Genomic DNA, 21250 nt, shown 5'->3' with positions numbered 1-21250 from the left:
ACTCCACCAGGGGAGGCTCTGGAGGCCTCCGCAGGTGGGGCGGAGTCTGCAGAAGAACTTTGGCGGTTCCGGGAAGCCCCCCTCCCCCCACCCCGTCCCTGCGACGTCTTGCTGTGTCGCTGCTGGACGCCCAGGGCAAGGACCCTGGCCTCTGAGAACTCTTCTATGTGCTTGCGCCCAGCCTCCGCGCCCTGCGCCTCCTCCTGTGAGTGCAGTTCCCGTCCCGTCTGGTTCTGCCTGTGCAAGGGGCCCCGCCGGATTCCTCCAGCGTACGCTGCCCGCCCAGGTTGCGCTGTGCCAGGGCGGTTCCCTCTTCCCAAGGGCTCGGGGACTCTGCCTCCCGAGCGCCCTTCCTTCTCTGCTGCCTCTGACCCCTGCCAGCTCCGGGTGCCAGGGGAGCGGAGCGCACCTGCAGAGAAAGCTCAGGAGCGCCGGCGAGCGCGGCGGGGAATCTGCGGGCCTCACGGTCCGGCCCAGTTCCAGTCCCTGCCCAGCTCGCAGCGCGACCGGCTTCGCTGCCCCAAGCCCCGCCTACAGCCCACGGCTGCGACCTGGCCCCTCCCGCCCCCGCCCCCGGGTCCAGGCCCCGCCCATGGCCTCAGCCGCGGCCCGGCCTCGACAAGGCCGGGTCCCTGATGCTCGGTCCCGCCCAAGGCCTCGGCCTGGCCCCGCCCCGTCCCGCCCCACGACAAGGCCCCGCCCACGGCCCCCGCCACCGCTAGGGCCGGTTCCCGCAGCTTCGCAGTCCCGGAGCGCGAGCCCCGCGGAGAGGACGAAGACCAGCGCCCGCCGGGACAGAGCGATGCTGCCGATGCGGCCGTGCGGGGCGGCGGGGCTAGCGCTGTACGCGCTGCTGGTGGTGCTGGGGGCGAGCGCGGCGCCGGAGGAGAAGCGCGGTGAGTGTGCGACCCGGTCCCAAGCGGGAGTCTGCGTCCCCTGTCTCCGCGCCGGCGTCCCAAGCCCCGCATCCGCGTCCCTCGACCCCATGTCTTGTGTCCGGTGTCCTCGCGTCCCAGACTCACAGTCTGCGTCCCCCACGCCCCGGGACTTGGTAGACTGCGTTCAGCCGGCTAGGGCGCCCCTGAGGAGGCCGAGACAGGACAAGCCAGCGCGGGCTCCAACTTTGCTCCCTACTTCCCTGGCTGCGCTGCGCCCGGGCCGGGCGGACCTAGGGCACCGTAGCGAGGAGGGACCTGGGACCCCGGGACCCTGAGACAGACCCCCCTCCGCCACACATACACCTCCGCGTCCCTCTGCGAATCCCCCAACCCTGGCGCAGAACTGTGCAGGGCTCCACGCCTGGGTGGGCGGTGGGGATCACTCGGTCTGTAGCCAGGTGTGCGCCCTGCCCGACCGGATGCGAGAGTCAGCCTGGCTCGTCCCAGCCTGCGGTGAGCCTCGCTGGGCCTCCCTTGGCGCGGGCCCCACCTGGGTCCCCATATGCCTGCTTCCCACGCCCCTCACCTGAGGGCTCCCCAGGCTTGGTTCCACACTGTCAGTCCTGCATGTTTGAAACGAGGTTCTTCGTACTCCGGATTTTCTCTTTGGGATGTTTCCTTCTGCTGTTTTGAAGTCTGATACTAGGACAACCACCAACATAGTATGCGTATTAAAGAAAAAGTGAGATCGCTGTGCCTGGTTCGGGAGGACCCGTGCTGCCCACCCTGAACCCCCTAGAGAGAAGAGCAGGTTAGGTGGTGTTGCGCAACCCGGAAGAGAGTCAGGCCCCTGCTTGCCGTTGATGTCATTGGCATGGCTGGCGCTGGTGCTGAGGAGCTGGAGGAGGGTAGTGCTCCAGAGTGCTGTGCCGGAAACTGCTGAGAGCAGAACGCAACCTGCGTAGTCCTGGGCGCTGGCCTGGGCAAGGGCAGTGGGCTTTCAAGAGCTGCTCCGTGTGGGTGGTTCTGTTGGGCATGGGTTCAAGAGTTTCTGGCGTGGAGGAAACCGGGGAAGTCTCCTGGGAGACTTCCTGCCAAGGTACAAAGCTCCTTTGGAACACCTGCAGCAGGAGTCTTGCAAAATCTAGGAAAAAGGGGGACCAGTGCGCCTTTCCAAATGAAGGTTCTGTGACCTGGCTGAGGGGCAGAGAGCAGCCTCTCCTCCCTGCCCACTTGGGAGCCCTGGCCACCTGCCTGCCCTCCCTTCACCAGCTGATAGGAGAGTCCTCAGGAGCAGGTGGCACCTGTGTGCCAAGGGGACCCCTTTCCTCTCTTTAGATTGAACTCTGAGGAACCTGAACCCACTGAACTTGTGCGCTGGTCCTGCGTCTCCTAGACAGAGGTTCCTGAGTACAACAGTAGCAAACAAGTTCAGTTAAAGTAAAGTACTGAATCTTAAAGCGACAGTATTAAAAACAGATGATGGTTTGTGTGTGAGAGGTTATTTAGAAATGCTGCTGACCAGTTCTCATTGAGATGGGCTTCCTTCAGGTTAGCCGTTGCTATAACATGTGTGTTCTCACCTGTTGTACTGGATCTAAGTGCTGTCAGAACCGCTGGCAGCCTCCTGTTGATCCTCAGGTCCGCTGGGCAAGGTGTGGACTCTTGTTGCTTACAGGACCCTGAGGGACAGGGAAGCACAGTGATGGCTTTCCTGCAGCTAGGAAGAGGGGAGCCAAGACTCAAGCCCTCAGCCTGCCATGACTCGCCTGGTCCCTGGAGCCAGGTCAGGTGTGTAGAGCTGAGAGTCAGAGGCTGGGAGGATGGGACAGACAGGCTCGTGGGGTGGGTCGCCCACCTGAAATCCAGCAGTCTCCACTAGAGTTCCAGCTGCTTGGGGGTGGGGGCCACCGAGTCAGTGAATGCGGAGATCAGGGACACTGAGCAGGGTATTTGCTCTTGCACAAAGCAAAAGTAAAAGCACCCGCTCTGGACGAATCCTCAGTGGGATCCCAGGGAAGCAGCCTGCCGGCCCCACCCTGGAGGACATCCAGGTTCAGGAGGTCAGGGCTGAATGTGTGAGAAACAAAGCAGGAGTTCTAGCGGGATCCAAAGTAAAGAGCCACACCTTTCTTCCTCCTGGAGATTTGATCTGGAGGCCAGGCCTGGTGTGCAGCCAGAGGCCATCTATTGTTCAGACCCCTCAGAGGTACACAGGTCCCTCCAAGCTCCGGCCTCTGGAGTTTGGGCTCTGAGTTCCATGCATGCTCACAGGGTGCATAGGATGTGCTCGACAGAGCGAAGTGTGGGTGTCCTGCGTGGTGCCCCCCTCTGCCCAGCAATGTGATACTCTTTGTTGACCTGACCACAGAAGAGCACAGCCTCTGAGTGTCTTGGCTGAGTCTGTCCACACTGGCATGATACAGATGAGCAGCAACAGGCGATAGCATCACAGAGTCTTGGAACAGCCATGTTGGCTTCCAACGGCCAGTTTCATAATCTGTAATTTTTCAAAAATGTATTTTGAAGTTTGAAGAAGCCAGGTGCCAAAATTCGGCATGCCGCATAATTAACCTGGGTCCACGTGACAGCGCCAACATGCTCTGAAATGTTTTCAGAGGTAGTGTCAGTAGGGATGAAGGAGTCAGCCCTGTTTTAAAAGAAAATACTCTTTGTTTTTCCTTTGATGTAGGCTACAGGACTGCAGCCAGGATCTGAAACTGCTTTGATAGGAGTGATAAATCAACTCCCATATTAAGGCAGTGAGGCTTATGGCAGAAGGGAGGCAGCCCCAGGTCCTGAGACGGGCGGGACCCAAGTGGTGGGGACTCAGCCTTTGAAGGGCCGCCTAGGGTTCATGTGGCCATAATGTGGCCATGTGACTCACTGTGAAAGTGTGCGCATGCTTGGTGTTAACTTGGTAATGTAGAAGTGGCTTGCTTAAGATTAGAAAGCCAAGCTCTGCTAAAAGCAGAACGAGAAAAGTTCACAGTGCTAAAGCACAGCTCACCGTGCATTATTTCTCTACAAGCCCAGCTTTACTTTCTCTGTGACTCTGGGGAGGGAACCTGGGGCCTCAGCCCCTTGAGTCAAGGGCTCTGCAGTGACCCCGGGTCCCGAGCCCTCCCTGGAAGCATGACTTTAAACATCAGTGTTTGGTTCTCAGATCCATGATCAGTGACTCCTCTTTTGCTGTCTTCTGTCACTTACGTACATTTGAAAGTATGGTAAGAAGCACTGTACACTTGGTAACTGCTGTGGATTACTCTTGAAGCACCAGCACGTACAACAGTGGAGGAATCTCACTCCTAGCCCTCTCTGTCTGCCCTCGCAGCCCCTTACCACACTTCTGTTTCATTTTCCTCCCAAAGCACTATCTGTTCTAAGAAAACTGCAGAGGTTGACTTTAGGACAGCATCTTGATCACCCACCCCACGGCATGGCACAGGCCGAGCAGGTGACCTCAGCTGGCTTCTGGGCTAGAATAATTGGTTTTGCTGTAACTTCCTCTTTTCTGTCATTTGCTGAGTTTTCTTCCCCACGTTTAGACAGACACACCTGACCCCATACGGGTAGCTGAAAGCTCCTGGTGCCAGCTGGGAAAACGCTCCCCGGCGGGGCCAGGCCTGGAAGAGGCAGCTTTACTAAGAGGCCTGAAATCCAGGGCCCAGGGTTGGCCCTGATGTAGCTGTCTTTAAGCTGCATGGGCTAGGAAAGGTCTCAAGTGTCCAAATTTTGGCAGCTTGCTTTAGGCACTAGGTTGCGGAAGGGGTGGTGGGAGACAGAAAGCCTGCTTTGCTCCTACCTCCAGCTCCTTCTGGTTCTCAGGGGCGGACCCTTCTGAATTGTGTTGCAGCTGCTCATTAACAGGAGGACTCAGAGTTAGAAGGCCATGTGCACAGCCCCTCAGTACATTCCCAACCACACCAGCATGATTACACCAGCACGCACTCCCGGCTCAGTGTAAATAATTACACGAGTTAGCCACCACTGCCTGTCCTTTGAGAATAAGGACAAGTGTGGGTGCTACTGTGACTTAGGCTTTTGTTTGTATTTTTCCCTTCTGTGTGAGCCACACTTCAGATTTTCACCGTTCCACTTCAACTTTGAGATTAAGAGTGGGCCCCATGCTGGAGGACGTGGGGAGCAATCCCAGAAAAGAGAGCAGAGATTCCAAGTGTCACAAAACAGTGAAGCCCAAGTGAGATAAAAGACATTTTTCATTCTCCCTGGAGAGGAGCCAGGGCTGCCCCATGGGAAGGCATTGCACGTTGGATCCTCCGAGAGCTGTGTGGTTCCAGGCACCTTTCCTCAGGGAGAACAGGAGGGAGGGCACTCGAAGGAAGCGCCTGTGGAGCGCGCTCTAGGGAGCTCTGGTGTTCCACAGGACAGGAGAGATGCCGAGATGCCGCGTGCACACTCTCTCGCTGGGTGGAGCTGCGCAGGGTTCTGGAGCAGGCCAGGGACCTGCTCAGCTGCGGCTATCAGTGACTGATAACTAAGTGCGGCTCCCGGAAGTGCGTAGGAACCGAGTGTGCGCTAGAGCACGCTGCTCAGGCGAGGGCTGCTCCAGCCTTCCTGGGATCAGCTCCCGCCCCTGGGCACATCAAAGGCGCATCAAGGCCTGAAGAGCAGGAGCAGAGGAGGAGTCTGATTTTCCCTCCCGCCCCCTTGCTCTTTAACTTTCTCTCTCCTGTCCTCCCTCCTGACTCTCCTCCCCGGCCCTGCCCTTCTTTCTTTCCTTAGCAGTAGCTTTTGAAGCTCCAGCTTCCTTACTCACCTGTTGAACAGCTGGAAAACCAAGCAGCTCCAGGGGCGCTTGCCGCATGGGGCGCACAGGTGCGCGCACATGCGCGCTGCCCTGGCGGTGCTGATGGCGGGTGTGATGCTGATGGCGGGTGTAGCTGGTGACAGAAGGGATTGGGTCTGTGTTCTCCAACTCCCAGTTCATGTTCCTTTCGTGAGCAAGATGCAGGGCCGGTTTCAAAGCTCACTGGTGACAAGCTTCAGGGTCACATTTTATTTCCCGAGCTCATTCAGCATCCACTGTGGTGGCTCTGCAGTGTGTGTCCTCGGGAATCTGACTGTGGTGCATGTTCCCTGGCCCCTAACAGGCTCCTGGGCACTCTTAGCCTGGTCCTGGAGCTTCCCTTCCATGGCAGAGTTTGAGATCCTAGACGCACAGGAGGAAGGACTGTGCCCATCCCCAGAGCACTGGGCTGAGAGAGTGCATCCCTGGACACAACATGGCGCTTGTGAGAGCCACGGTGTGAGCCTCCATTGCAAGCTCGAAGCAGAGACTAGCTCACAGCTGTGTGAGGCACCGCTTCTCGAAAAGGGAACCTTTTGCGGAGTCTCACGGGAAGGGCATTTTGCCTCGTCCCAGCACAGGGATGTGCGGCTTCCCAGCCCCTGGGCTGCTGTCTGCAACACACAGGTCTCCTGCCTGCAGGCGTCAAGGTTGCAGAACCTCTTTTCCTTTTCTAAGTGTCCACAAGGACATGGACAGTATCAGAAGTTAAGTGCCTAGGAAGTGATAAACTGACATTTAAAGGTTAAAATGGTGATTTTAAAATAAAGTAACAACCACATGTCAAAAACTAAGTAAAAGTCCGGATTATGATTATAGTTAGTAGCTTTTTTTTTTTTTTTTTTTAGTACAGGGTCTATAGGGTCTCACTACCTAGATTGGACTCATAGTGATCCTCTAGTTTTCAGCCTCCCCAGTGCTGGGATTACAGGCATGTACCACCACACCCAGTCTCAATTGCTGTCTCAGCACGCCCCATGGGTGGGGCTGGCCCAGCAAGCCCCGGATTGAGTCCCAGCTGCTGCGCCTGCCTAAGCAGGTGCTTTGGTCCACTGAGCTACCAGGCTGGTGTAGCTTTTTAAACTCTTCAACTGCTTGATTTTCCCCAGAACTTGTTATGAATAAACAAAATCACCACTTCACATCTTCTATGTAACTCCTGCTACAGACAGGAACCAGCAAAAGAAATATAAATTCTGTCACATTCTAGACACAGTGAATTGCCATCAATCACTCTGGACTCAGAAAATGTCTCTGAGGTGATCGAGCTTCTGATGCTTGAGAGTCAGAAGACATCTGTGTGCTGTGGGCGATTGTACAGGTCCACCTTCCACCTGTGCACGTGTGGGGCTGATCTGGAGGCAGGTGGGCAGGGTCCCCCAGCTGGGGCCTCAGGCAGGCTTTGGTTTAGGTGCGTGCTGCTGCAGGTGTGGGGCAGGAGGTCTAGCAGGAAGAACCACTGTGTGCAATGCAGGTGTCAGGAGCACTTGAGTGGGGGTTTTATTGGAAGAGCAGAAATGTGATACCCGAGGACTTTAGTGCTGTGCTGTGCAGCCCTGCGTGCATTGACGTCTTGATTGCTTCAGCAGTTGGCCTTACTTACATCTGCGGTACTTGCAACTGCGGGCTCAAGCCCTGCCTTCGACTCCTGGGTACGGATTGCACATAAGCCTCCTTACATGTGGAGACCGCATCTGTTTCTCTTGCTTTGCTTGTACTCATAAATCATTCTTTACTCTTTTGTTTGAAGGAAATGAGCCACTTTATTGAATATGTGCAAGTCCTAAAGGACAGGCTAGGGTGTCTTGAGAATTGTTGGTCGTCCATATGATTTTAGAGTGTTTTTCCAGGGGAACTTTTTTAATGCCAAAACTTATTTACCAGCAAATATCAAAAGCTTAAAAGTTGTAGGTAGATTTAATTGCAATAGGTTTTGTTTTTTATTTTTCATTTTCATCCAGTCATCTCCTACTTTATCCTCCTACACTATTAGCCGTGATTGTATTTGCTTAAAATTGATCTGAGCAAGATGAATTAGACAGGTTTATTAAATGTGTTCTAGTACTAACTTGCAAGACATAATGACTCTATTTTTTTATTAAAGTACGTTTTAATGTAGTATTAGAAAGTTAAATGATAACCTTGCAATAGGATAAAACCCCAGAGCCCCTGCTTTCATCTGATTTTGATTAATTTCAAATGAATGACAGGAAAACATAAGGTGGTCACTAAAGAATAGTTTATCCTTTCCTGGCTGTAAAAGTATACAATTTAGGGGGCTTTTGAACATGATACATTTCAGAAAACTTTTCTTGTCTTTGACTTCCTGTAAAGTTAATAAAAAATCTGAAGCCTTATCTTTATAGTATGTCTGATTTGAGAGAATCCGTGCATGGGATATAAGAAGGTCTGACTTTGCTGACTTTTTTTCTTCTTTCCTTCCTAATCTCCCCTATTCCCTCTCTCCCCTTTTCTCCTTCCCTCTCTCTTTTTTGGTCTCTCTTATGAATTAGCTTTTGCTAAGAAGGAACAAATTCGACAACTACAAATGGAATTTTGCAACTGACTGCAAAAATATACTATGTAATTTTTGAAGGTTAAAGACACTCAGGTTTCGTGATTATCTTTTAATATAGTCTTCCGTGGATCTTTTTGGAAAGTAGTGCTGTTAAAGGTGTTTTTCTTGATTCACAGCTTATTCTATTTTTCCTGTAACTAGTTATAGTAGGAAGAGAAAACTGGTTGAAATCCACCCTCCCAGTTTCAGTTTCCATGTAATAATTAAACTAGATAATTCCAAGACTCCTTGTAGCCGAAAACATCTATGAAATTAAAAGCAAATCTAAATATGCAAGATACGTATTTAAACAAGCTGATAATAAGTGTACCGTCCCTGTAATTTAAATGCTAAAATATTGATGTCATAATAATAATAACAACTTGCATTTGTACAGCACTTGCAGTTTACGCAATCCTCAGCGCTCTCTCTGGGCTGCCTGGCCACTCCCCACAGCCAGGGTCATCATCTAGCGAGGGCCAGCACTCACTGCCCTCTGCCTGTCGCAGCCTGCCGGCAGTGCTGCCCGGCGCCCTTCGCACCACGGCCCAGTCTGTCTCTCCACTGCAGCCTCACGCACCCTGCTCCCCCTCCTTTCCCCTCCTGTGAGTCTTCAGTGGGCCTTCAGCCACAGTGTCGCCTCCCACATTGAGGCCTGTTTGTGAATCAAAGGGCCTACACGAAACACCCCCCAGTCCCTCTTGCGTTGCCAGTGCTTGGCCTCACTGTGGCCCCACTTTGTACATCTCTGCGTTTTCTCTATCTCACCCCTTTCCCACTTTTCCTCTTTATGCAGTACTGTTTTCAGTCAGTCCTATGTCTGTGCCTCAGCCCTCATGTGATAAGATATTCATTTGTGAGCCCTAAAAGTTTGCTCTAGGAATGGGAAGTATGACTTTTTAAACATTGTCTTTAGGGTCTGTGCACTTGCCAGATCTAAAAATACTTGTAGAAGAGAGGAGAGTGAAAGGCGTCAGGGAAGGGGCCCTGGGTCCGCAGGCAGGCCTGCCCTGGCCTCCACGTTGCCCTGGGGGCGAGAAGGGAAAGCCGGAAGCCTGCGACCCAGATCCTCACAGGCCCTCCTCATGCAGGCTTAGAGCTGCTGGGGGCGGACTCTCAGGCCCAGCAAATGGAGTGCTGCACAGGCGACTCCAGGCGGTAGAGTCGGCCTGAAGGAGATTTCAAAATCTGGGAAGGAAGGGTTTTTTTATAGTTTATTCCTAACATAATGGAAACTTTTCAGCACTCCTGAAATTTCCCTCAGCACACTCATAACCTAACGACTACAGAGTGGGGACACCCGCGCGTCCCTAGGAAAGGGCCTTGGCACCAGCTGTGTGCCCCAGGAGGAGAGGCTCCGCTCAAGGGGTGACTGGTGGCTCCCTGGCCTGAGAAGACAGTGTGGCTCTCACCCAGGCAGGTGGCCTCAGAGCAAGCTGGCAGCCCCAGAAGCTGGGCCTCTGGGTCGGCAGCAATCACTTGAAGAAAGCTCCGCAGCTCGCCATCCAGGGACGGCCAGCACACTGGCGGAGGCACAGCTGAGAGCATGGCGAGGGTGCCTCCTGAAGGTGATGAGCTGGAGGAGGCTCAGGGTGCGCCCCGTGGAGGCCCTCCCAGGATGGTGGCATGACATCCCCGGGCTGGGCAGGGTCCTAGATGGACCTGCATGCTGGTGGGACATCTTGCTGGTGGCAGACCAGTCAGTGTTCTCAGTCTTGGCTGGAGAAGTGAGGCTTTCAGTCCTGCTGGTGTTCGGATGACAGCTGGGCAGGTTGGCAGTCACAAGCCCGAGGCCCGCACCCTGCCAGCTCACAGACGGAGGCCCAAATGCAGGCACTTCTAACCCCTGACGTCTATGAGCTTTTGTGCTTCTTCTCCTTCACTTCCCAGGGAAGGGAAAGGCTAGGGTTCCTCAGGCCTCACTCTGAAGAAGGGTCCATGTTCTCCTTGGCTTGGTTCTCCTACCGAGGTGGAAAAAGGCAGGAGCCTAGGTGAGGGGTGCCCATGGTCAGTACCTGCTCAACCGCAGCCACAAGGCTGTTTTTCTGCAACGTGACGCAGGAGGGCTGAGTTCCGGCAGCCACGTGTTGCTCACAGGATGTCCTGCCAAGCCGGCAATGGCCCGGTTGTGGCTAAGGACTGTCTCGGGAGTAATAGATAGTAGTTAATGAAGGCCCAGAGCCTGCAGCTGAGGCCTCACATGCCTGCACGGTGGCATCACTGAGGTCGAGGACCATTATGCCCTTGTCCGCCTCTCTTAACAGCTGCAGAGGCGGGGAGAAGTGCATCCTTTCTCCCCCTAGTACATCATCTGCAGACCCTTCTCCTGAGGCTTCCTGTGACCTGGACAGAGGTGGTGTGAGCACCAGGGTGTGGCCACCCACCCCTGCCCTTGGCTGTGCCACTGGCACACCCCCCGGCCCCACTGTCCTATACTCTGGTCCCAGCAGGCACTTCTGTCGCCATCAGTGGTTGGGCAGCTGGTTGTGTTTGTTTGCACCTTTTCTGCTGTGAAGTGGAATGTCTTTGACTTTTCTTAAAAATGGAGAAAATGTTCAGATAAGACATTTCCTTCTTAACCTGAGAAGGAAAGGGGACACCAGGCTCACCTCCTCTGATGTCACCACTTCTCAGAGGCCCCAGGAGGAGTGTTCACAGCTCCAGCACCTTGTCCCTCTAGCCACAGAGGCCTCCGTCCCAGGCTAAGGCATGGATATGGGACACAGAATCTGAAGGCCTGCTGTGTGGCCCTTCCAGTCTCCGTCTCTGTCTCTGTCTCCGTCTCCGTCTCTGTCTCCATCTCTGTCTCTGGATAAAAGTGAGGTGCTGACCCTTGCTGCCTGTGGGTGCAGAGTGGGGGGGGGGATGTGAAAGGAGTTTCAATACCATTGCCTGGTATTGAAAGCAGTCCCACCTTGGCAGGAGGGGACAGGTTGGGTGACCCCTGGAAGTCTCAGTTTCCTTGGCGGCAGAATATGGGAGATCATCGTGCACATGCTGGGGTTGCCAAGAGGAAGGAGAAGGAGGAGACAGAAAGTGAGCACCCCTGCACGGGGTGTGCTGGCCTGTGCGGGGGCCTGAACATTCCACGCTATGGGCGAGGAGCCCAGGGCCACTGCAGAATCCGAAGGCCTGGGCAGGGACAGGCCTGGCCTTGTGGCCACTGTTTCTTCCCTATGGCTGGATCCAAGCTGAGACGCAGGAGGATGCAGCCGCAGGCCATGCCTCTCCTAGGTCCTGGTCCTTGGTGACCTCCCTCAGCCGCCGTGGGACCCTCAGTCCCTGCACTGAGCCTCTCCTCTCTAGGGGCTGTCTCTCCAAATGGCCTTAGTAGGTTTCCTGGGCACGCTGCCAGGTTGAAGACATTATCCCCTGCATCAAGAGCCCTGCATGAAGCCCTTCCGCACAAGAGGGTGTCCAGGCCTGTGGCTGTGGGCCCTCCCAGGCTCACCCTCCTGCTGTCCCTGAAGCAGACAGATGGCCCTGCTGCATCCCTAGCCCTTACCCTGACAGTGTCATGTTCCCAGTGCCTGAACCATGGCACGAGGAGGACACAACGTGCCCTGCTGGGTGGGCCCTTCAGCAAGGGTTCATCTTCCTCAGGAGAGAAAAGAATAGATTTGGGTCCCCTTTTCATGGAGATGTGTCCTGGATGAACCATGCTTTTGGTCACCAAAATGAACACCCAAGAAAACTGACTTGTGAGGAGAAAAGGTCCTTTCGGCTCCCAGTTTTGCAAGTTGGCTCTGCTGCTTTGTGTGGCCAGAAGAAAAGGAGGAAAGAGGAAGAGTCCAGCCCAGGTGTCCCTTGAGGATGCATTTCCAGACCTGGAGACCTCCCCACATCCAGCAGTGTGTGGGGAGCCACTGGACCCTGGGAACTCAACCTCCCAGCTCAGGCGGGCTTGAGCCCCTCTACACAGTGCCCAGACACTGCACTGTGGATCTGTGCTCCAGCACCAGCCGCTGTCCTCTTCCTCCATTCACAGTGAACTGCAGGCGTTGCTGCACCTCTGACCCGCCCGTGTCACCATCTGGGGGCTCGCTGTGTAGTGTGTCAGCAGAGTGGTGATGGGTCAGTGTACCCCAGGGGCCTCCTGTCTCTTACCAGCAGTATATACAAGTTATTATTAATTTTTTTTAAGTCTGTGAGTGAAAACAAATCACTTTGCTGCAAGAAACACCGAAAATGGAAAAGCTGGCCATTAGCAGATGATCGTCCACCCCATGGGTGTGGCTGGTGGGGTGGCTGCACGGAGCAGTATAGAGCAGTGGGTTTGCAAGACACGAGGTTCCTGGGTGCTTGCCTGACTCACTGTGGGCAGTCACACACTTGGTGGCCTTTGTGCCACCTGAAAATTTGAGGCCACCAGGGGAATTGCCACAGGCCTCCAGGAATGGGACATCTCATGATAGTCACTTTCTGAACCATTGGGAAGGGAAACAATGTACCATGGAGGAGGGTTGGGTGGTCTGCTGCCTCCTCCCTCAGTGCAGCAAGCCCTCACCTGACTGCTTCGAAGCTTGCAGCTGCGTGTTTTGAGCCTGTGTTCTCTCAATCTTTTCTACTCAGTAGGTAAGTCGCTTGTTGCTGTTGCCCTCCCCACGAGCCAGCTGAGAATAGTGCTGAGCTGTCCTGTACGGAATGAGTATCTTGGCCAGGTGTGGCAGCAAGCACCTGTGAGCCCAGCAGTCAGGAGGCTGAGGCAGAAGGGTCACTATGAATTCAGGGCCAGCCTTGCTGCATAGTGAGCTCAAGGGGCCCTCGAGAGCGTAGTGAGACCTGTCTCACTGCCCCAGTGGATCTCTTGCTGTTGGTGTGGCAACATGCCACTGGCTTTTTATTGTTAAAGGATTGTAGACTCTGGAATTTGCAGAGAATCTACGTGGATTTCTGTGAACTCTTTCTTCTCCACCCTCCATCAGTGGGAAAACTTTAGTAGCAAACCTTGGTATTTTTAATTTGCCATCTTTATGGTTAACCTAGGACCAAAACTCACTATTTTAATTAGCTAATGATTTAATAGTATAAGAATTACAGTCTCTCACAGTATGGTTTGAAAGTTGTTCTTTTTTGTGTGCTAGGGATTGAATCCAGGACTTTTTCCTTGAGTTATGTACATCAACAGCCCTGTTCAATTTTTTAAATTTTGAGATGGGGTCTCACTAAATTCCCCAGGCCGGGTTCAGCTTGTGGTCCTCCTGCCTCAGCATCTCTGAGTGCTGACCCTGTAGGTTTGGCCTCTTTCAGTAGGTGTTGACAACTGCAGACAATGCAGACTGCACTGGGGAGCCTCAGCTGTTCACTTGTCTCTTGCAGGGTCTGGCTCTTGGGCAGCCAGATTCGAGGGCCCTGGAACAGGTGGTGTGCATGAGCCGGGGTGCAGACAGCCCAATGGGTGTGCGGAGCCGAGGCCCTGGTATGCGCCAAGCCCTGCCATACTCTGGGCACTGGTGGCTCCTCGTGTCTTCACTTTTCAGCTCTGTGCCTACAGTAGGCGTGCATTAGACGCCCCCTGTATGCCGCCTACCAAGCAGCTGTGGGTGCTGGTAACAGAAAATGTCTCTGTCCTTAAGGAGCCCCACCCCCTTCCTGTGTCCCAAGAGGGTGGCTTTGTCTGCCTGCCACCTGTGAGCCCCCACATCTGACAGCCTGGTCTCCTGCAGGCTGCGTGGTCCCCCGCTACCCTGCTGTCTCGCAGGCCAGGGTGCCCGCCACGCCTCCTCCAGGGCCTGTGTGGGAACCGCCCTTCGGCCTGACCCCATGGGCGGCACTGTGACTAGACAAGCTTTAAGTGCTCATGTAGGAGCAACCCAGCACTGGAAATGTGGACATCCTCGTTGCATTTCTTTGTGACATGGAAACTGTTTTCCATAAACTCAGAAGCGACAGATAATCCCAGTCACTGGCCTAGATTCCTTCTCCGAAGTGCTCGGGGCCAGAAGTGCTTCACATTTTGAACATTCCTTCACACGTTTCCTGCGGAGCATCCCTAACCCAAAACTAAGTCTGAATTGCTGTCACCTTGGGCATGGCTCTGGAGTTCGCCTGTCATCCTAGTGTCAGGGAAGCTGAGGCAGGAGGGTTGGAGGATCCAAGCCAGCCTGGACTATGTAGCAAGATGCTGGCTCAGAGGAAAGGAAGTTTCAGATTTCAGGCTTGGAGTGGGGACAGGGCCTCAGCCTGGGCTTCTGGAGCTGCTGTCTTCACCGAGCGGCTGTCCGCACAGGATCATTTTCCTCTAGAAAGCCCTGATGGACTTCCTCAGGCCCTCTGCCACGCTTGGACGTGCATGTGGCTCTGAGCGCTGGGGCTGGGGCTGGTTTCCTGCTCTGGTGAAGACACCTGAGGTGTGTGGTGAGCACAGCTGGAGGGGCGAGCCACACGGCATGGGTCCCTGCACAGGCTGCTCTGCGTCCAGAACTTGACCTGAGGCCTGGTGCCACAAGCTGCCCCTCCTACAGCACCTGGAGGGCGGGGTGAGGAGGCCTTGGTATTTAGAAGCACGAGGAGGCCGCAGTGGAGGGGAGGTGGGCAGTGAGTTGGGAGCCTGCAAATGCATCTACCTAGGGGAGGGACAGGCCTGCACACCACGCACACCTGCAAGCCTAGCATCTGAGGCAGGCTGAGGCAAGAGAATCATAAATGTGAACCCAGCATGGCTAACCCGAAGAGTATCTCAAAATGAAAGTCATAAACATGGGCTGGACACGTCAGCACAGAGGCCCTGGCTCAAGTCCTGTGCCACGGGGGTGAAAGTGGGCCGCGTGTGCTCTTCGGGTCTTTGATAGCAGGAAGGGCCCTAAGCTCTCCGCTTCCTCTCGCATTCTGCTCTCCTGCCTGACATAAGCATTTGCTCCTGGCTTCTCGCAGTGGCCTCCTGAGTGGGCTGGGGCCCAAGCACCCTCCTCTCCCTTGCAGAGCCAGTGTCCCAGGCATGTGACGGCACTGGACAGCTGGCACACATGCCCAGGGCTGGGACTTCAGCCAGGCCAGCAAAGGAGGAGCCATTCCCAAGTGCTGACACTGCTGGTGCACAGGCAGCAGATGGGTCCCCTAGGAGGCCCCAAGTGCCACGTGCATGCGTGTGCACGTGTGTGCTGTCCTCACAGCCGCGCATGAAGGGACACAGCAGCACATGCCACACGTGCGCTGTGTGTGTGGGCAGCCACTTCCGACTCTTGCTGCAGGGAGAAGCTGTGGCGCTGACTATGTCAGAGCTGGAGCTCAGTGCTGGGCAGCGCTGTCTGCAGCTGCGCCCTGTGGCCAGCCACATGGAGCCCCGGGACACCTCATCTGGTCCCCAGAGAACCCTGGTCCCAAGACCCATAGCCAGTCAGGGGCTTCAGAAGCACTAAGGGACAGGTGGAAGAGGTCTGAGGCTACCCAGCTCTTCCAGTGCAGCTGCAGCATTTCCTCATCAGAGAGAAACGTTGGTAAATACAAGTGGGTGGATTCACCCATTGCAACTGACTTCGCCCAGTGCTATTATTATTTTGGAATCAGTCTGAAATAGTATAATGCAACATTTAGAAATGCTTTTCTAATTGCTTTCCTGACTGTGCATCTCTCCTTAGGATAAGAAGTAACTGGAGAGAGAACTTCTTTGCATTTTTTTCAGGATTGCTTAGTTTTCTGAGCTTGTTTTTGCAGCAGCCTGCCTTTTCCCAGAAAATCAGGTTAACGTTAAATAGGCACTGGATGTTTATCTGGTCTTGTTTATGGGAGCTTAAGAAATTTTTAACCTTTGTATACACTGTATGCTGTTAACTAGGTGAGGGGTCACTGGCATGTTTTGAACCACTCTCTGAGCTTTAGGAGTTACCAGGTAGGGCTGTTATGTCCTCACCAGACAGCATTTGTCATTCATCTGGGGGTGAAGTGGGCAGGTGAGAAGGGGAGAGTCCCACATCTGGGATAGCAACCCGGGCGAGGTGGTTCTCTTTCCTGCATTCAGAAGACCTCCAGCTCGTGTGGCACAGCAGAGGACCCGCGTGTGTCGGCAGCCTGTGTCCGCCTGTGTGGTCAGCGGTCAGTCTGGGGCAGGAGAGATCACACATGGGGGAGCCAGGCCATGCTGTTCAGCACCAGGCTGTGTTCGGAGGGGACACCAGGCAAGCACCTGCCCCACCTCCTGCAGGAGCCCACCTGCAGCACCTGCCCACCGAAGACACTCCAGACCCTCGCCCACCTTTCTTCCCCGAACGCCTCGCTGCTGGAGAAGAAGGCAGAAGAAGAAACTTCCCCGTCGCTGCTGGAGAAGGAGGCAGGGTAGATCGGCAGATGCTTGGATTGCGGTGACCTTGGTTCCTGTGTGCTCATCTCGACCTTCACACTGACCAACTTGCAGTACCCAGAATAGCAGTCCTGGCCAAGGGAGCGGACGGCCCTCCGAAACACCTGGCACTGAGAGTGTTTTCGTATTTCCACCTCCACAGAATCCGTCTGTAAAGTCTGCCAGCTCGAGGTATCTGTGAGGAGGTGCTGGCGAGGGTGGCGTCACTGTCCCAGAGAAGCTGGAGCTCTGCAGCCACATGTGCCCTCTCCATCCAAGAAGCTGTGTTTTCTGGAGTGTGCACCTTCACCCAGAACTCTTGGGGCTTTAGTTTTTAATTCAGATTAGTAGAAACAGCAGGCAGGTGTGACCTCTGGTGTCCCCTTGGTAATTAGGAGGACACTCATTATTTTGGCTAGAACATGATAAAATGGTAGCAAGTGCATGAAAAGAGATTGTAACCATGACAACTCTTCATATAACACCAGAGAAAAAGATGGCCTTCCGTGGACCTTGACGTCAGTATTGACTGGAACCTCAAGCCACGCTGTCAGAGGGAGCCTGCTCACACGCACACTGTGATGGTCAGCGCCTAGTTGGCATTCAGTGGTGGCAGCTCCAGGCACCCACTGTCTGTGTGGGGCTGCCCAGAGCTGGCCAGTGGTGCGAGGACCACAGGCGCGCACAGTGGAGCTACTGCAGAAAATAAAACCAGACTTCAAGGGCAGACCTGGCAGAGCCCTTTTAACTCAGTGGCTCGTGGTCCCTGAGCCACATTCAGTGTGTATTTAGCACGTGAGTGCAAGGTCTGTGTTTCCTCCTTGCCTTTCCAGGAGGCACCAGTGTTGGCAGAGTCCTCTTCCTAAGGGGAGCTAATATAAACCGTTCTGCATGTGCAGGCAAGGAAGATGTAGAGATAGAAAATTCTGAGCCATCAACCAGATACCTTTTTAAATTATCTAACCAGAGACATAAAATATAGGGAAGCAAAAGAAACATAGGATCATATGATGACCCCAGGTCTAAAGCTAGCAGTGACAGGAGAGGCTGGAGGTAATGTGGTGTGTGTGAGTGGTGTGTGTGTGTGTGTGTGTGTGTGTGTGTGTGTGTGTGTTTCCTAAATAGGATGTCTCTGTGCTGCCTCTGGGGGGAGCCAAGTGAGCCCTGAAGGTACCAGCACAGGACAGAGATGCTACCTATCTGCAAACTCCTTTTTGTGGTTTTGGAAATGCAAATCACACTTTATTATGTCAGGTATAGTGGAGATAAACAATATGCAGAGAAGAGGTTTACTTTGGCTTACAGCATTAGAGCTTTCTGGGGACCTGTTGTGCTGGGGGGAGGAGTGGCAGCCCACTGAGGTGGCAGGGCATGGCCAGGAGGTATGGGGAGAGACAGGGCTTGGTACCATGATGCCCTTCACGGGCTGGCCCCTGAGACTCGCTGCTGCCCACTCCTGCCACACTGGGACATGTGCTTGTGCTTTAACACAGGACTTGCGAGGCGTCTGAGAATCTAAGCCACAGTGGGACCGCCTTACCAATAGAGAGCATGTCTTCGCTAGGATGAGTCCTATTTCTTTCACACTGGATGGTACCTGTCTGTCAACCTGCCTTTCTCTGGCTATCTCTATTCAAGGTTCTACCCTCAGAGTTAGGACTTGAATTGTGCATCAGGGCAGTATGGATTCAGCAGCAGGAGGCCTGGAGCTGGGGTCTCCCCTGGGAGCAATCCCGTCCCTGCCCCACCTGCCCCCACAGATGCATGACAGCATGTGGAGAAGTTGCAGTTGCCACCTGGGCCCTGAGCGTGTTGTCGGCTTGGCAGGAAGAGGCAGGAATGCTGGTCAATGCCATCAGTACTGAGACAGACCCAGTGCTGAAATGGCAGTGGGGCCAGGGCTGCGGCCATGGGAGCCAAGCTGCCTGTGTGTCCACCCTGGCGCACTGTCAGCACTCTCACCTAGCCCCTGTGGCCCTGCAACTGATTATCCCCTGCCAGGCTCACCAAGTGCCCGGAAGGGCAGTGGCAGTGCTGTGGCCTGCATTCCAGAGCACTGGGCCAGGGTGAGTGGCACCAACAGACCTGCCCAGAGGGGCACGGGCATGGGGTTCAACTGGCCAGCTTTGCCACGGAAGCCTCCTACGTCTCACATAAAGCACGCGCTTTCCTTTCTCTCGCTGTAGTTTCTTGTTCCTGGCAATGTGAGGGTGCAATTAGGAGGAGTCTTTCACTGCACAGCTCCCCAGAGCCTGCAGACCCAGCTGGTTCTGGGCCTCTTTGTCACCAGTGGGGCAGCTGCTTTACTCCCACTGCACGCCTTTCTTTGGCAGCAGCCAGCCCAGGGGTGGAAATGAACTTAACAGAACTGCACAGTCGCAGCCATGAAGGCCTGGTCTGCTGTTCTTTGGGGGCATTGGTGTGCCCAGGGGTTAGAAGATGAAAAGGACGCCTTTTCCTGGACTGAGGTCACCACGGGCCTGACCTGGACAGGATGACCAGAGCGGGGGGTGCGGTGGTCACCATGCCCTGGGCCCTGCCGTGAGGCAGCTGGGTCTTGGGACAGGGCTCGGTGCCTAGGGTGTCCACATGGCTGTTGGGCAGGGCAGAGGACCTGGGGTCCTGCAGGGCTGAGGGAGTCGGGCTGTGAGTTTGAGTTCGGTGATGTTTATAACGATTCCTACACGGCTCATGTGAGCCATAAGATGCAGTGGTCTCTTGAACGCTAGTCATTGGTGCCGACAGCCGCATCTGGCATACAGCAGATGCAGAACAGACCCTGGTCGAGTGAGCGAGTCGACTCAGAGCAACCTGACTCTTTGTGTCACCCTCTTCTTTGACAGAGGCCTCTAAAGGGGTACCACGGTGCCTGAGGGAAAAGGTGGCTTTCAAGCACTGTGTCTGTGGGCTGTGGGCTTCCCTTGGCTTCATGAGCTGTGCCCTTCAGGTGCTGGGAGAGCTGCAGAGTGCGCGCAGCTGCAAGAGAGACCGCGCCCTCAAAGCCAGCCTCTTCGTCCCCAAAGGGGCTCCAAAATCGCTTAAGCTCAGAAAGTCTACAGAAACCCAGTTTGGAAAAGCAAGAGAAGCAGTGAGTTATTGGGTTAGAGACCCCACCCTCACCTCCCTAATCTGCAGCTTTAAAGTAATAAAATACATATTTTTAAATGTCTGGCCTCATTCAGCCTCAATAAAATGCTTGCTTCATTGTATTAGTCCTTGTTCTAGCTGTGTCATTTTAATCCACCAGTTCTTCCTGTATAAATAAGGGTTAGAGAATCAAGCAGCGTTTTTTGTTTTTTAAGGGAGTTAGCTACATTTTAATAAATGTAGTTTGAGTTAGATAATTATAACAAATGTAACCATGAATAGTCCTGGTAAATAACTACCAGATCCCACTTGTGTTTGCTTATGATTTTTTTCCCAACAAGAGATCCCATCTTTCCCACCATGGGAAACAGTGCTGAACCTCCTGCTGGCCGCGCCCTCCCTCCGATGGAGTGGCCTCCTTCACCCCTGTGCTCCAGCTTCCTCATCACTGGCTGGCTCCCAGCCCTGGGCTGCAGCGAGCACTCGGGAGTGAGTGTTGGGAGTCAGCTGCTTCCTGCTGCTCCCTGGCAGGGGTGCTGGGACGCATGCTCCTGGCTTAGCTGGGATGAGCTGCGGCCCCAGATTCCCGCTGCTCCTGAGGGCTTCACACGGGAGGAGGATGCTACTGCTCAGGCGAGGCTGCACACACGGCCCCTTGGTGAGCACTTTCCTCACTGTGCAAGGCCCTGAGTTCCAATCCCAGCACTGAAAAGAATCAGTCGATAAAAATCAGTAATTTAATTGAGCTCTTTGTCCAACCTCTCAAATTTTGGGGGTATACCCAGATGAACAAAACATAAAATTCACCTCAACTGTTTTTTCTTTTTTATTAACACACATCTTGTATTACATTTCTATTGGTCAGCGAGACTCTGGACCTACCAGGGAGAGTGTGGGAGGCACCTTGGGGACTGTGTGGTGGGTAGTCCTGGGGGCAGCCCAGGTCCATTAAAGAGGCACTGGCTCTTCTGGTTTCACTTCTCAGAGCTTGGCAGGAGCGGAATAGAGCATGTGGGTGTCAGGGTCCACAGTCCCCAGTGGACGCCGCACTCCGGCCAAGGGAAGCATGGCTGAACCTCAGCTCCCTTCCACCAAGTAATGTGAAATCCAGCTATTTCCTCTTCTCTGGCCCAGTAGGAAGAGCCCTGAATGCACCCAAGCAGAGGCTTCGGGGTGCTGGAGTCCCTTGCAGCGCGGGGTGCTCCCAGAGTCTGGGTTCCAGGTATCTGTGGTGCGCACCACTCCAACAGCAGCCCTGGTCCGGTGGGCTCAGAGTGCCACTGCCCCTTGGGCAGCGCCTATGCACATTCTTAGTGAGGATCTTGGGAAGAGAGGCGGCGGAGCTCAGTGGTGGAGCATTTGCCTAGAGTGTGCCAAAAGCATAGACAGACTATGCACACATGTGCACACAGACACACATATGCGCACAGGACATGTGTGCACACAGACACGTGCATGCAGACACATGTGCACATGTACACAGGCTCACAGGACACATGCACACAGACACGTGCATGCAGAGACATATGCACATGTACACAGGCTCACACAGACATGTGTGCACACAGACACATGCATGCAGACATATGTGCACATGTACACAGGCTCACACAGACACATGTGCACACAGACACACGTGCACA

At 54.4% G+C, this 21250-nt stretch overlaps 1 protein-coding gene across 1 annotated transcript in view; it reads left to right on the top strand.

Moving 5' to 3' along the window:
• The first annotated feature begins 704 nt into the window (after positions 1–704).
• Egfr (epidermal growth factor receptor) overlaps positions 705–21250 on the top strand; it is a 127501-nt gene continuing 106955 nt past the window's right edge. Inside the window, exon 1 of the mRNA XM_023706917.1 lies at positions 705–896. Coding sequence (XP_023562685.1) covers positions 803–896 — 94 coding nt within the window. The 5' untranslated portion in view covers positions 705–802. The remainder of the gene's footprint in view (positions 897–21250) is intronic.

This window comes from Octodon degus, unplaced genomic scaffold (assembly GCF_000260255.1).
Source record: "Octodon degus isolate 3935 unplaced genomic scaffold, OctDeg1.0 scaffold00275, whole genome shotgun sequence".
Classification (NCBI taxonomy): domain Eukaryota; kingdom Metazoa; phylum Chordata; class Mammalia; order Rodentia; family Octodontidae; genus Octodon; species Octodon degus.
This window is presented reverse-complemented; position numbering and strand designations above follow the sequence as displayed.